Source organism: Amphiprion ocellaris, chromosome 23, assembly GCF_022539595.1.
Source record: "Amphiprion ocellaris isolate individual 3 ecotype Okinawa chromosome 23, ASM2253959v1, whole genome shotgun sequence".
Lineage (NCBI taxonomy): Eukaryota > Metazoa > Chordata > Actinopteri > Pomacentridae > Amphiprion > Amphiprion ocellaris.
The window spans coordinates 1,336,028-1,352,111 of NC_072788.1; the positions used below are offsets into that span (position 1 = coordinate 1,336,028).

General features: G+C 39.6%; 1 protein-coding gene across 1 annotated transcript; it reads left to right on the forward strand.

Annotated features, from left to right (window-relative positions):
• Nucleotides 1-464: 464 nt before the first annotated feature.
• On the forward strand, nucleotides 465-13,427 carry ovol1a (ovo-like zinc finger 1a). The gene is made up of 5 exons (XM_023293680.3): nucleotides 465-796; nucleotides 9,995-10,209; nucleotides 10,615-10,821; nucleotides 11,857-12,001; nucleotides 12,709-13,427. The coding sequence occupies exons 1-5, from the start codon at nucleotides 697-699 to the stop codon at nucleotides 13,041-13,043; spliced, it is 1,002 nt and encodes a 333-aa protein (XP_023149448.1). The 5' UTR covers nucleotides 465-696; the 3' UTR covers nucleotides 13,044-13,427.
• Nucleotides 13,428-16,084: the final 2,657 nt, after the last annotated feature.

The window sequence follows — 16,084 nt, forward strand, 5'->3', positions numbered from 1 at the left end:
GGCTTTAAGGCCTACAGGAAACAGAATCTTAAAGTTCACATGTTGTGTGTTAAAAAGTGAAAAAAGTTGTTGTTTAGTGAGTTTCAGTTGCTTTAGTTTGATGTTTCTTGAGACGTGAATCCTCCAGATCATTTTTATCTCTTCAACAGTCAAACTAACAGTCAGACATTTACTGACTGAAGGTAAATAATAAACTCTGATTGGCCTTTATGGTGCTGCAGTGTGTGTGTGTGTGTGTGTGTGTGTGTGTGTGTGTGTGTGTGTGTGTGTGTGTGTGTGTGCGTGTGTGTGTGTGTGTGTGTGTGTGTGCGTGTGTGTGGGTTGTGTTCTCCACACCTTGGAGCGGAATGGAGCCGGGCTGAGGAGGGTAAACCGGTTCAGCAGGTATATGAGGCCTAGCCCGGCTTGTTGTCACCGTTATTTCTGCCGCGCATGCGCGTTGCCGCCTGTTTCCTGCTTTTTAAATGAGTACCTGTGCAGCTCGGTGTCCCACCTCTGTTCCTATCTCTGTGTGATCCGGCAGCTCCGCTCTCTCTCCCGTTATTCCGGAGCAGAGCCGTTTCCTGCTTTACCTGCCGCCGCCTCACCTGAGCTGCTCACCTGTCCGACGGGAACTTACCGGGGCGGAAACGCGGCGGATCGAGCCGGAGGAGTTCGGAGGACAGCGTCCAGGTTTCCTGCGGGGCGGGACCCAGCATGCCGAGGGCCTTTCTGGTGAAGAAGGCGAACGTATCGCCGGGGAAGCGGAACTGGAGCGAGCTACCGGACGATGAGCGGGGCGACGTCTACGTCCCAGGTGAGTCAATCACCTACCGGAGGCCGGGCGGCGGCGGCTTTTACGCACAGGTCGGGGGTTTAACGGTTTGGATCCAGCGGCAGGTGGGGAGGGGGAGGGAGGGAGAGTAACGGGGCCACCGAATAACGGGAAACCGGCGGGGGCAGCTGCGCGTGTCTCAGCCAAACTCTTTAAATTTTATTTGTGGTTTTTATGAACAAACTGAAGCGGATCCAGGATCAGGCAGGACTCCCGGCTCACCTGTCCAGGTATCCGCGGCTGCTCGGGGACTCTCCGGCCTGTAAACTTGCACAGATCGACCTTCAACCTCTGATTGCGCTTTTCTTCCTCCTGCCTTCTCCTGAAATGAAGCTTAAACCGAGTCCTTCTTTGATTAGTACGGACTGAAAATGAAACAGAAAGTCTAATTTACTGATTTAAAAACATCATTTCGATCATCAGCTTCATATAAAAACTAAATTCTTCACTTTGTGGTCAGAGTTACGGTAATTAAATAGGAAATCCTTTCAAATAAATACTGTTTATATTTAATTTTAACCAACTGCTTCATTTAGTTATTTTTTGTGTGATTTAGGACAGAAACTCTCTTCTGGTTTCTTCTTCCAACACTTTAAGGCCTCCTCAGGTGATAATAATGACAAAACGACCCTGTAACTGTGCCAGATTTGATCTCACGGAGGGTTTTCCATGTAAATGAGGCTTTTTGGAGTCACCTCTGCTCCTCACAACAGTCCCTATTGTTGGAGTTTTATTGTAAGACCACGGCGGTATCAGATAACAAGTAACGGACTACACCCTAAACCTCTCCAGTCTCCCTCCCTGCCTCACCCTTCCCCCTCCGTCTCTGCGGCTCCTCGTCTCCTCACCGTTAACTTTTAATCATTGACTTTTACATCCTCTCGGTGTTTGAAGCCGGAAGGTCTGGATGAACTGAACCGAGGGCAACCTCCAGGTGCTTCAAAAACTCAACAAAAATAAAAAATAAAAAGCTCTGAAAAATCACCTTCAACAGCAGTTTCGTCACAGAGCGTTTCAGCAGGAACCGTTGGAATCCGTGTTTGATCAGCGTTTGGATGCATTTTACGCACCGAAATCAACACAATCAAATTCAATTCTACTTCTATTTCCACAGTCACACTCTGTTTTTCTGATTACTTTAAGTCTTGATGAAGAACCAAAATCACTGTCAGCTAGAAAAAAAAGTTTAGCTTTTTCTCCAAATACACAGTTTGTCGTGAAAACTTTCCTCAAAGACTTAAACAAAGAGCGCCTGTGCGTAATTACGCACAGTTACCATCTGACTGAACCCAGCAGCGGTCTCAGCTACAGTTTCTGGTATGTGCCGTTACTTGATGTACCTGCCCGGTGTGTGTGTGTGTGTGTGTGTGTGTGTGTGTGTGTGTGTGTGTGTGTGTGTGTGTGTCGTGTCTCTCACACACACACACAAGTATGGTAATTGTCCTCAGAAACAGACGTGTTGAATAGTTTTGAGGCGCCAGATACCATCAGTTTAGACAGTTATCTATGCGTGTGCGTGTGCGTGTCTACTTTTGTGAGGACAACTTTGACTTTTAAACTTTTTTTGGATATTAAGGGAACATCCTTTCTGGTCCTCACTTTGGCACAAAGCTTGTGGTTATGACTCAGCTAAAGGGCATCATGTCCTCACAGAGATAGATGTATGGAGTGTGTGTGCATGTTGGCGTGTGCATGTGTGTGTGTGTGAAGGGTTTATTTTTATCTCATAATCCACAAACATGTGCCAGGGCCTGTTTCTGATGGGTCACCAGCCTGAAATGTGTTCAGTTTTCAGCCCAGTCTGACTCAGACGACATTACGTTTAAAACAAACTCGACTTATTGAAAGCTGCAAAGTGTTTCTGACTCATGCAGGTTTGTGCTGATTGATTCTGCCGAATGATTAAAACTGATCGTACACTTATTGAACTCTGAGAGCAACAGAAGTGACTTTTTTTTAAGTAAACACACGTTTTTAAGGATGTATTTAAATGTTCTAGAACACAGCAGAATGAGGAAACATCAGGACATAATTCTCACATCTTAGTCAAAAAAAACCAAAACAGTTTCACTCCATTCATTTACACAAAGCCATGAATAAACCGGTTCAACGGGTTCCTCTTTATCCTGCACCTTCATAATAATCCTAATTATAACTGAATTTAAACAGAACAAAAAGTCCCAATGAGAAACTCTTTAATTTTCTGGATCCAAAAAATTAAAATCATCATTTTTTAAATTTAAAGCTCACATAAGATGAAACTGAAATTAATCTGATCTTTAATTTAAAGGCAGATTTCAAATCAACATGTTTTTAAATGTCACTCCTTTTACATCACCATGGTAACAAAGAAAATGACGGGAAGCTTCAAACATCTTGTGAAAAAGTCATATTTGAACCCAAACCAAGCTTCTAACTGACCCTGAAGTCTAATAATAATGAAAGTCCCATTGAGAAACTTTACTGAAAATGTGTTTTTATCCAAAATATCTAAATTTATCCAAACCATTGGTCCATTTCTTCTTTCAACGGATGATTTTAATGAGAATTTTGCCAGATTTTAAGCTGTGTTTGGAAAATCTCCCAATATACACAGTTACAGCCCCTCTCTAGATCCTGATCCTCTCTGAAGTTTGTGCAGATCTACCACTAACTCTGCTGCTAACTCTGAAGCTAACTCTGCTGCTAACTCTGCTGCTAACTTTGAAGCTAACTCTGAAGCTAACTCTGCTGCTAACTCTGAAGCTAACTCTGCTGCTAACTCTGCTGTTAACTCTGAAGCTAACTCTACTGCTAACTTTGAAGCTAACTCTGCTGCTAACTCTGAAGCTAACTCTGCTGCTAACTTTGAAGCTAACTCTGAAGCTAACTCTGCTGCTAACTTTGAAGCTAACTCTGCTGCTAACTTTGAAGCTAACGCTGCTGCTAACTCTGAAGCTAACTCTGAAGCTAACTCTGCTGCTAACTTTGAAGCTAACTCTGAAGCTAACTCTGCTGCTAACTCTGAAGCTAACTCTACTGCTAACTTTGAAGCTAACTCTGCTGCTAACTCTGAAGCTAACTCTGAATCTAACTCTGCTGCTAACTTTGAAGCTAACTCTGAAGCTAACTTTGAAGCTAACTCTGAAGCTAACTCTGCTGCTAACTTTGAAGCTAACTCTGAAGCTAACTCTGCTGCTAACTTTGAAGCTAATTCTGCTGCTAACTTTGAAGCTAACTCTGAAGCTAACTCTGCTGCTAACTTTGAAGCTAACTCTGAAGCTAACTCTGCTGCTAACTTTGAAGCTAATTCTGCTGCTAACTCTGAAGCTAACTCTGCTGCTAACTTTGAAGCTAACTCTGCTGCTCCACATATCGCCCGTTTTCATCTTTATTTGTCGAGGTGCAGCTTCATTTGCATCTGATGTGACTCAGGCTCAGACACACGATTCGTTGTCTTCACTGAACTGAACCACAATTGATTCTTGTTTCCCTCTGCTGAATGTGACCACTGGTGATGTTAGCGTAGCTTAGCTTAGCATAAAGACTGGGACCAGTAGGAAACTGCTAGCACAGCTCTGTGCTCGGATAAGAAGAAGAAACATTTTATATTATGTTTTATACAAACAGAAATGTAAAAATAATGTTTAGACTCGCCAAAAAACACCTGTTTCATGTTATTTAAATGAACACACGTTTTTAGATTGACACTTTTAAAAAATTAAATTGCTCCAATTAGATTGTCTTCAGTAGATTTTTATTTTTCATGTTTTGTTTCTGTAGCAGCTTTTATAAAAAAATAATTCACTTAACAACAAACTTTTATCCGATTAACTTTATTTTGAAATAGTGTGAGCAAACTAGTTGGAACAACTTTAAAACTTTTTCTCATGTTATTTAAATAGAAAGAAGAAATTAATACAAATAAACTAAAACTAAACTAATAAAAATGAAAGTTTTTAAGTTGTGCCACGTTATTTAAATGAACACACATTTTTAAATTGACAAACCTTTAAAAAATTTAATTGTTCCAATTAGATTTTCTTCAGTAGTTTTTACTTTTCTTGTTTTTGTTTCTGTAGCAGCTTGTAAATTAAATAAAATGAAATGTGTTTAACAACCAACTTATATCTGATTAACTTTATTATAACTGCAACTTGTTGTGATATTTAAATCTAAAAAACAAAAACAAACACGAGTTCAAATTACACACAAAATGAAGTTGATTCAAAATTATTATGTCAACCGTAAAAATAATGTTTGTAAAAGGTTCATTTAACTCAGTGAATCATAATTTTATCTTATTAATTAAGCTAATTATGTTCCATTAAATACATATTCAGAATAACAATGTTAAAAATGTATGTTTTGGTTTAAAATTCAGTTTTTCCAAGTAGTTTTTTAATGTTATTTAAATGTAAATTTTACATCTGATGTCCCTAATTTCTTATTGACTTATTTCATCAACTTAAATTTGGTTTGAAATCCCACAAATTTGCGTTTAAATTACACAAAATATGAATGATTTCGGACATCAAAACAATTTTTGCAACTATAAAGGTAAATAAGTCAACTGGATTTCTGATGTGGTGCATTTAGGTGCTGTTTAGGTTGTAGTTTTTTGGTTTTACAGGTTTTGTGGAGTCTCAGAAACACTTAGAGTTTTACAGAAGATGATAGAAAACGTGGAGATACTTCACAGTTCCTGCATGTTTCCAGCTTTATATTCTAGTATTTCCAGTTGTGTTTGTGGGTTCTCCTGAGGTTAATGTTTGCTGGATGGAAGGAAATGTAACGGACCAGCCGACTGCTGCAGACAGACGCCTTCGGCAAACACAGCGAGACTCAGTGTTTGATGAAGATATCGGCTGATTATTGGCTCTCAGCTGAGCGGACAACAAGAGAAAATATTAAAGAGGCAGAAACAGCAGCAGCGTTTTTATTCTGACGTCCTCAACCTTCACCTCCCAAACACACAAACCTCATTCACGGCGAGGAGAACAAACAACACAGATTAAATGTCCAGCAGCTGCTCAGTCGCCACAGAAACTATCAGCCACGGCGAGGAAAGAGGACAGATTTAAAACACGGCTAAAGGAAACCTCAGAATCAACTGGAACTTTATTTAATCAAGTTTTACCTTCATAATGTGAATATTTTCAGGGTTACAGACCCTTAAAGTATACAGAAGTGGGTACTGAAAAAGTCCATTAAATGGTCTTTTTCCATCATTTCTGAGTCTCAGAACTTCATCAGTCCAGCAGATAGAACCATGACATTTAGGAGGAGAAACACATCTGAGTTCTGGTAAAAACTGCAACTAAAATAAATTAAAAAGCTGGAAAATTACCACAAAAAGAGACCAAACTCCAAAAAAGGGGCCAAAATTACCACAAAGAAACACAAAATAACCACAACAAGAGGCAAATATACCACAAGAAGACACAAAATGTCCACTGAAAAATGCAAAATTACCACAAAAAGGCCAAAACTAACACAAATAGATGCAAAATCAACACAAAAATAGCTGGAAATATGACAGAAGGACACAAAATCTCCACTAAAAGAAGCAAATGACCCCAAAGAACCATCTGGTTCTTCATCTGCAGTAACTTCATTAATGATCAGAGTTTTACCTTCATAATTTGAATATTTTCAGAGTTACAAGTCCAGATTTATCACTTTTTAATGGTCTTTTTCCATCAGTTCTGATCCTCAGAACTTCATCAGTCCAACAGATAGAACCATGACATTTAGGAGGAAAAACACATCTGAGTTCTGATAAAAACTGACACCAGATCAGTTTTACATCCACTTCAAGAGTCACAGTCGAAACACTGAATCATTAGAATAAGGACACATTTTCAGTCATATACTACAATTTTTAAGTCATTTTTCTCTGCTCTTATGTAAATACCTCAACCCGTGTTTTAACGGTGCCTTTTTAATTTTAAATCCATCTTGTCATTATGTGCTTTTGTTTTTATTATTACAAAGCTTTTATATATATATCTTTTGTATTTTGCACTGTATGGTCTACACCTTACCTTTCGTTGCACTTGTTGCAATGACAATAAAGTGAATCTGAATCTTTTCGACTAGTTCTGATGAATTGAGACAACTTGTTGCCATTTTGGACATTTTTGTCCAGTCTTGTGCAAGTTTCCAGTCATTTTGGACAAATTTGTGGACCCACCTGTTTCTATTTTAATCACAGGTTTTTAATGATTGAAGTCACTTTAAAGCAAAGCAGTCAAACTTAATAATTTGTAGCATCTTCCATCTTGATACATTTCATGTTTTTGTTTGTGTTTCACTGTTTTCTCATGTATCCTAAACACTAAATGAGCTATATGTTATTTTTTAACATTGAGCATCAGTAGACAATTTAGAGAAGTTTTTGTCTTTTTAGACAAGAATTGGGTAATTTTGGACAAATCTGGTTGAGGGAAAACTAAAATAATTTTCCAATATGTACATTTTCTTGAAGACCTCTTGAGTCACTGTAGATTTTTTTTTTTGTCATTTTGGACAAATTTGGAGTCATTTTTTCAGAAGTTTTTGTCATGTTAGACAAACTTTTAGTAATTCTGGACAACAGTGTAGTCAGCTTGGACAGGTTTTGGGTCATTGTGGACAAATCTTGAGTCACTCTGGAGAAGTTTTAGTCTTTTTAGACTTTGAGCATCAGTATTATGGGATGTATGGTAGTTTGAACAGTAAAACTGCAGTGGTTTAATGTCATAGAGTCCTAGAAACAATCACTGGTTCTCTGGATATGTTTCTGTTTTCTGATAATTGACCAGAGAAAACTTTAAAAAGGTCATTGTGGGTAAACTTTCCAGGCTCATATCAGCATGTGTGATAGGTGGTTGGTCAGAACAAGTTCTAGACAATGAAAGGAGCATTTTTACACACAGAAGATACCAGGATCATCTCATAGACACTTTCTGGAAAAAGAATTGTGTAAAATAGCCATATATTATCTGGTCATGTAGCTTCTGGTGGACTAACAACACATCGGTCTGTCTACACTTTATCTGGATGATTTAATGATAATTTAGTCACATTTTGAGCTACATTTATTACTAAAAACCTCACATTCTAGTTAACGTCGGTGTAAAACTCCTGTCTGCTTCTCTCTGAATCCCGTTAGCTCTGCTGCTCGTTGCGTCTTTCTGTTTTCATTTCATTGTGCGGCTTCGTTTGCATTCACATTTGCCTGAGTGCGGCTCAGCTGATTGGCTGCCTGCACCGAGACACACCTTGCCTTACCTGAACACACAGACCGACAAAGAGCTGCACCTGCAGGCCTCAGTGTGTCGCGTTGTGTTGTGTTGTGTCGTGTTGTGTTCCTGCGGAGGTGGATTGTTTGAGGAAGGAGCAGATCTGGAGCTGCAGGATGGTCTGGTCAGACCGGTCCAGCTGTGGTGCTGAGCACAGAGTGTGTGTGTCCAGGTGTGTGTGTGTGTGCACAATCTCTAACAATAGCTCAAACACACACATATTGAACCCTGCAGGTTTGCTCATTAAAAGATATGAAGCCAACGGTCTATTGTGAAACGTTATAGTTCAGCAGATTTAATTTTCCTCCTACATGAGCCTCAGATCTCTTTTACTGCCTGTTTTAAACTACAGTCACATTTATTAATCATCTGTTGTCACAGTGAGGTGGATAAACGAGTGAAACAATGCAGTGATCAGAATATTCTCTGTTGATTTAATGATGCAAACTAAAGGTGAAACTACACAAACCCCGCATCACTGCCAAAATCTGATCACAAAATGACGTAAAACAGCCAAAATAAGATGCTAAACTACCACAAAATGACGTAAAACAGTCAAAATAAGATGCTAAACTACCACAAAATGACGTAAAACAGTCAAAATAAGATGCTAAACTACCACAAAATGACGTAAAACAGTCAAAATAAGATGCTAAACTACCACAAAATGACGTAAAGCAGTCAAAATAAGATGCTAAACAACAACAAAATGACGTAAAACAGCCAAAATAAGATTCTAAACAACCACAAAATGATGTAAAACAGCCAAAATAAGATTCTAAACAACCACAAAATGATGTAAAACAGCCAAAATAAGATTCTAAACAACCACAAAATGATGTAAAACAGCCAAAATAAGATTCTAAACAACCACAAAATGATGTAAAACAGCCAAAATAAGATGCCAAATGAACTCATAAAGACTTAAAATGACCAAAGTGCAGCACAAAACAACCACAAAATGATGAAAAACGACCAGACTGGGATGTAAAAAGACATAAAATGACCAAAATGTTACAATGAAGACCACAAAAGGATATAAAACAACCAAAATAATATGCTAAACTACTACAAAAGGATCCAAAACAGCCAGCATGTGACACCAAATGAACTCATAAAGACATAAAATGACCAAAATGGTACACAAAGACCACGAAATACCATAAAACAACCAAAATAAGATGCTAAACTACCACAAAAGGACATAAAAGCAACCAAAATGTAACTCCAACCCACTACAAAAGGATATAAAACAATCAAAATGTGATGTCAAATGAACTCATAAAGACATAAAATGACCAAAGTACAGCAGAAACTACCACAAAATGATGAAAAACAACCAAACTGGGACGAAACAAGACGTAAAATTACCACAATGTTACAGAAAGACCATGAAATGACATAAAACAAGCAAAGTCAGATGCTACACGACCACAAAATGACACACCTACAAGAGGTTCAAGAGGTTCAACTAGACTTCTCTGGTAGGTTCTTGAAGACGTTCCACCTCTCATCCAAGATGAAAGGCGGTTCTTGAAGTAATGCTAACAGACACACAGACAAACGTACTGCAATCGTCACATAACTCCACCGTTCCTTGGCAGAGTAAACAAAGGTTGACACCTGGAGTGGATGTAAAATCTATAATCGATATTTCTAAATTACTAAATTATAAAACTGAAACGGAACAATGAGTCCTGATGAACCTGCAGACAGTCTTCATCTAAATCTGCAGCTCAGCGTCAGTGTTTGCTTCTGTTTTTAGAAAAAAAAAAAAGGCTGTAAAAGTTTCTGCACACAACCTGCTGACTAAACACAAAGTCGGAGACCAAAACCAGAACTAAACGAGTCTGAATACTGGACTTGCTGGTTCCAGAGGACGACTAACAGTTTGGCTGCTTCTTTCTTTCTGCAGTTTCCATCTTCCCTCCGTCCGTCCTGATGATGGAGGCTGAAGCCAGTCCGGCCGAGACGACTCCGCTCTGCCTCGCCAAACGCTCGGACGCTCAGACGTCGGCCGAGCTGCCGTCCAGCACGGTTCTGGGTCGACCTCAGAGCCCGGCTGAGGAGAAGTCCGAGATCCGGAGGAGGTCGCAGGGCGGCTCCACGTACATCCGAGCCAAAATCAAGGCAAGAAATCAGGACTGTAACACAGTTCTTCATGGGTTTCTGTTGAATGGGCAGAAAGGATGTGAAGCCTGACCTGCAGATGTTTGTTTTTGTGAAGATGTTTGATAAGAAAATTGCTCCATCATCCATCTCAGATTGTCAGATATTCATGAAATTTCACGTTCAATCTAAATATTTGTTCAAAAGTGAAGATTTAAACCATAAAGTGGTCATTTACACTGGGTTTATATTCATCTAAATGTCAAGTCTTTGAGTTTTGTTCTGTTATTCATGAGATTTTCTTTCTAATAGTCAGAAAACTGCTGCATTTCCATCTCAGATTGTCAAACGTTGATTTAGTTTCGGGTTGAATCTCGACTTTATGAGAACAGAAAATTAAAATTACTAATGTTTTCTCTGCTGCAGGTGACTACAGGCGAGTTGCCTCCCGATCCGTCTCTTCTTCCCCTGAATCTTCCTCCCATTCCCACCCGACCGCTCCTAACCACACACGAGATGCCGGTTGCCTCGACGACGACCTCCGCCCCCATGGAGACGGTCTCCATGGTGACCAGATCAGCAGGTCAAAGTCAAACTTCGTCCATGGCGACGACAGCAGAGTTTGTGTGTCAGGTAAAAAGATGAGTTTAAGAAGACAGATTTGATGACAGAACCTTGTAGAGACATGTTTAAGCTTGCACCAAGTTATTCAGCGATTAATTTAGAGCAGCGTTTAAGAACCGTTTTAACCTTTGGGGGCATCATTCTAGAGAAAATCAACCAAATCAAAACCAACCAGATGGTTCTTTATCTACAGTAATTCTATTTAATGAAGCAAAGTTTTACCTTCATACTGTGAATAAATTCCGACTTACGTTGGTCACAGTAGGTGAAAATGTTCCTTTCATTGTCTAGAACTTGTTCTGACCAACCACCTATCACACATGCTGATATGAGCCTGGAAAGTGAACCCACAATGACCTTTTGAAAGTTTTCCTAAACCAAATACACCCAAAACGATTCAAAGCACATCCAAAAGATCTTGAAACATCTCTAAAAAGACTAAAATTTCTCCAGTGACAAAAAATTTGTCCAAAATGACCCAAAACCTGTCCAAACTGACTAAACTTTTGTCCAAAATTACTCAAAATTTGTCTAACATGACAAAAACGTCTCAAAAATGACTCCAAATTTGTCCAAAATCATTCAGTTCTTGCCTAAATTGACAAAAAATGTCTCTAAAATGACTAAAAATGTATCCAAAATGATCAAAAAGTTCTTTAAATCGCTCAAGTGAAGAGTCTTCAAGAAAATGTACATAATTTAAAATTATTTGAAGTTTTCCCTCAACCAAATTTGTCCAAAATGACCCAATTCTTGTCTGAAAAGACAAAAGATTCTCTAAAGTGACTCAAAAATTTTCCAAAATGAGAAGTCTGGACCCACCTCTATGTACTTCAAGGACCCGGAACTCTGAAAATATTCAGAGTATGAAGGTAAAACTTTGCTTCATTAAATACAGTAAAGTCATTGGTATAATTAAGGAATTATAATTCATATTCCTGAATGTCAACTTAACTAGTACTTGTTTAAAACTCCACCAGGCATCTTTAATGTTTGATTCTGCCCTGATGTAATGTAACTTGAGTGTGTTTTTGCTGCATTTAGGTTTGCCAGAAAACCTTCCAGTACCAGCGAATGTTAAACAGACATATAAAGTGTCACAACGAGACCAAGAGACACCTGTGCAGCTTCTGCGGCAAAGGCTTCAATGACACCTTCGACCTCAAGAGACACGTACGCACTCATACAGGTAACTACACACTACCTGAATGTTCACACACATGCACAGTTACAGTCTAAAACATGTATTCAGAGTTCTCTGGCAGCATTATAATGTGAAGCATGGTGGTGGCAGCATCATGATGTGAAGCATGGTGGTGGCAGCATCATGATGGGAAGCATGGAGGTGGCAGCATCATGTGTGAAGCACGGTGGTGGCAGCATCATGTGTGAAGCACGGTGGTGGCAGCATCATGTGTGAAGCACGGTGGTGGCAGCATCATGATGTGAAGCACGGTGGTGGCAGCATCATGTGTGAAGCACGGTGGAGGCAGCATCATGATGTGAAGCACGGTGGTGGCAGCATCATGATGTGAAGCACGGTGGTGGCAGCATCATGTGTGAAGCACGGTGGTGGCAGCATCATGTGTGAAGCACGGTGGTGGCAGCATCATGATGTAAAGCACGGTGGTGGCAGCATCATGATGTGAAGCACGGTGGTGGCAGCATCATGATGTGAAGCACGGTGGTGGCAGCATCATGTGTGAAACATGGTGGTGGCAGCATCATGATGGGAAGCATGGAGGTGGCAGCATCATGATGTGAAGCACGGTGGTGGCAGCATCATGTGTGAAGCACGGTGGTGGCAGCATCATGTGTGAAGCATGGTGGTGGCAGCATCATGATGTGACACATGATGGTGGCAGCATTAATTGATGACATCATTTTTCCGTCCAGGCGTCCGTCCATATAAGTGCACCCTCTGTGAGAAGGCCTTCACCCAGCGCTGCTCCCTGGAGTCCCACATGAAGAAGATCCACAGCGTCACCCTGAAATACGCCTACAAGGAGCGGCGCAACAAGCTGTACGTCTGCGAGGAGTGTGGCCACACGGCGGGAACTCAGGACGAGCTGCTCCTCCACCTCCATCAGCTGCACCCTGACAGCGCCCTGCTGAAGGGGAAGGCTGCCCGGAGGGGGGGAGGACCGGGGGGAGGCTCGGTAGGAGGGTCCATGCCTGGGTCTCCACAGGGAGCAGACAGCGATGACACCACCGGATCATCTGGGCAGTAGGACGCCAGGAAGAGCTTCAGGATAAACTCAGGGGAAGGAGGACGGACTGTAAAGCAGATGTGATGTACATGTGTGTATATTTATGAATGTGTTGGATTTGGGCGTGGACTTTATATAATAATAAAATAATGAACCATGTTTGACACGAATGAGCAGAAACATGCCTGGTAGAACCCTCTAAGACCTCTGGAGGTCTTTATGAGAACATTGTCTTGGTAACTCCAAGTGGTCTTAATGTTTTGGCTCATATGTGTTTTTCTACATGGATTTCTCTTCCTTTGTGTTGCATGTGAATATTAACTGTGGGCTTCTCTGTACAGTCAAAGAAATTAGTTTTTGTTTTTTATTAAAAACACTTTATTCATTAAAGGGAGTAATATATTACCAGAGAATGATTTCTTTGTGCTTTTAATATCAGTACCAGGGTCATTTCAGGCGGCGGCGTTGTGGATTTAGTTGATTTATTTGTTATTTGAAACTCAGAACTAAGTTCTGGGAAATATTTTGGCTGAATTTGGAGAATTTCAGATGTTTTCAGATCTGACAATTTTAGTATTTTCAACCTTGGTAGCCCCAGAAATAAAAATCCCACCGTCATTAAATGATTGAATGGATCCAGTAGAGAACACATTTGTAATTATTGATTCTTAAAAGTGGAAAGAAGAATGAAATGTTCAAACTTATGTGGCACTGTGTCCACAGAAAGTTCCTGTAAGTGTATATCTATGGATGGATCCATATTTCTACTAAAATCCAGTCTTCGGTCGACATTTCACCAACTGTTGAGGCTCTAACATCAGTAGAATCTGATGTGTGGAAAATATGACATGACAAGTTTCCTGGTTTTTGATATTTTGACCTAAAACTGGTCCAAAATGACTCGAAATTTATCCAAAATGATTTGAAACTTGTCGAAAATTAGTAAGAAATTGCCCAAAATTACAACAATGACTAATTATTTGATCGTAAAAATGGGAAAAAAAGTGCTGTAACTGAGGGTGGTTCTGTGTCCACAGCAAGTTCCTGTAAGTGTATATAAATGGATGGATCCATATTTCTACTAAAATCCAGTCTTCGGTCGACATTTCACCAACTGTTGAGGCTCTAACATCAGAATATGATGTGTGGAAAGTTTGATTCCCATTTTTTGGTATTTTGACCTAAATCTTGTCCAAAATGACTTGAAATTCGTCCAAAATTAGCAAGAAATTGCCCAAAAGCACGACAATGAATAACTATTTGATCTTAAAAATTGACAAGCTGCTTCCATGTTGAGATTTGACAACACATGAAGCTGATTTAGTCTCACTGAATGTTCCCACAAGGATACATCAAAGTACAACAGTTGAGAAATAATGGGCCGAGCCTCATTTTACGACACCAATCCTGTTTTAATGTTTCACCCTGAGTCCCTCTGAGCTGCAGCTCCTGGCTAATTACTCCACCTCTTTGTGGAGCTCCTGTCTGTGTTTACAAAGAGAGAAGCTGCTGTTGCAGGGTGAGGCCGGATTCCTGGTCTCTGTCGGGTCTTGTTGGAGGATTCCAGCAGACTGCTTCAGCCTGAGGACACGTGGAGGAGGATAACGGTCTGCAAACCTGACTGGATCCGCTGCTTATTCACACCTTCCATCTCGCAGGAAAAAAAAATCCGAAGCATGCCGCCATAATTCTAATTTTTCCTCAGATTGATTTTTTTAGGCTTGTGTTTATGCTGCCAGTCATGAAGTAATTAAAATACCTTTGACTGCAGATGAAAAGCTCATCCCTACAACTCAGTGTGGTAGAAATCTTCAGAATGTCAACAGAAGTTGTCAAAACTCCTAAAGATTGATGCAAAGTGGTGCTTTACTTGGTTGAGCCAAAATGTTGTTCTATAAAAAAACCAGGAAACTTTGTGAAACGTTCAGGCATTTTAGACACTTTTCAAATCATTAAGGACAATTACGAGACATTTAGTGACCTGGAACTTTCCACACATCAGATTCTACTGATGTTAGAGCCTCAACAGTTGGTGAAATGTGAACCAAAGACTGGATTTTAGTAGAAATATGGATCCATCCATAGATATACACTTACAGGAACTACCAACCTCATACCAATACCAACCTCAGTTGAAAGTTTTGCACTCTTTTCCATTTTTAAGGTAAATAAAATCATTTAAGTAATTTTTGACATTTTTAAACTAGTTTTGGACAAATTTCAAGTCATTTGGGACAGACTTTGACTAATTTTGGACGACTTTCAAGTCATTTTGGACAAATTTCAGGTAATTTTGGACAAATTTCTAGTCCTTTCGGACACGTTTTAGGCCAAGATATCAAAAAATAGGAATCATACTTCCCATACATCAAATTCTACTGATGTTAGAGCCTCAAAAGTTTGTGAAATGTCGACCAAAGACTGTATTTTAGTAGAAATATGGATCCATCCATTTATATAAACACTTATAGGAACTTTATGGAGACACAATACCACCCTCAGTTGAAGGTTTTGCGCTTCGTTCTATTTTTAAGATCAAATAAATTGATATTGTTGTCATTTTGGGCATTTCTTTTTTAATTTTGGATGAGTTTCAAGTAATTTTAGACACATTTTAAGTAATTGTGGACAATTTTTTTTGTCATTTTGTACAGGTTTTAGGTCAAAATATCAAAAAACAGGAATCGTGTCTTGTCATATTTTCCACACATCAGGTTCTACTGATGTTAGAGCCTCAACAGTTGGTGAAATGTCAACCCAAGACTGTATTTTAGTAGATATATGGATCCATCCTTATATATACACTAACAGGAACTTGATAGGGACACAATACTCCCAAAGTTTGAAAATGTCGTACTTTTTCCCACTTTTAAGATCACGTAACTAGTCATCATTGTCATGTTTGAATTTCAAGTAATTGTGGACACATTTGGAGTCGTTTTTGGCCAAATTTTAGGCCAAAATATCTAAACACTGGAATCTCGTAGTTCATCAGTAGCTCATGTGGATGCATTAGGCACAATCTTCTTCTCTGCATCACGTGACCGATGTCAACAAGGCTC

Bases quoted from the DNA above. Each gene is read 5' to 3' on its own strand.
- ovol1a (XM_023293680.3), top strand. From the start codon at position 697: ATGCCGAGGGCCTTTCTGGTGAAGAAGGCGAACGTATCGCCGGGGAAG. The intron at 10,210-10,614 runs GCAAGAAATCAG...TCTCTGCTGCAG, and splicing joins ACATCCGAGCCAAAATCAAG to GTGACTACAGGCGAGTTGCC. The intron at 10,822-11,856 runs GTAAAAAGATGA...TGCTGCATTTAG, and splicing joins CAGCAGAGTTTGTGTGTCAG to GTTTGCCAGAAAACCTTCCA.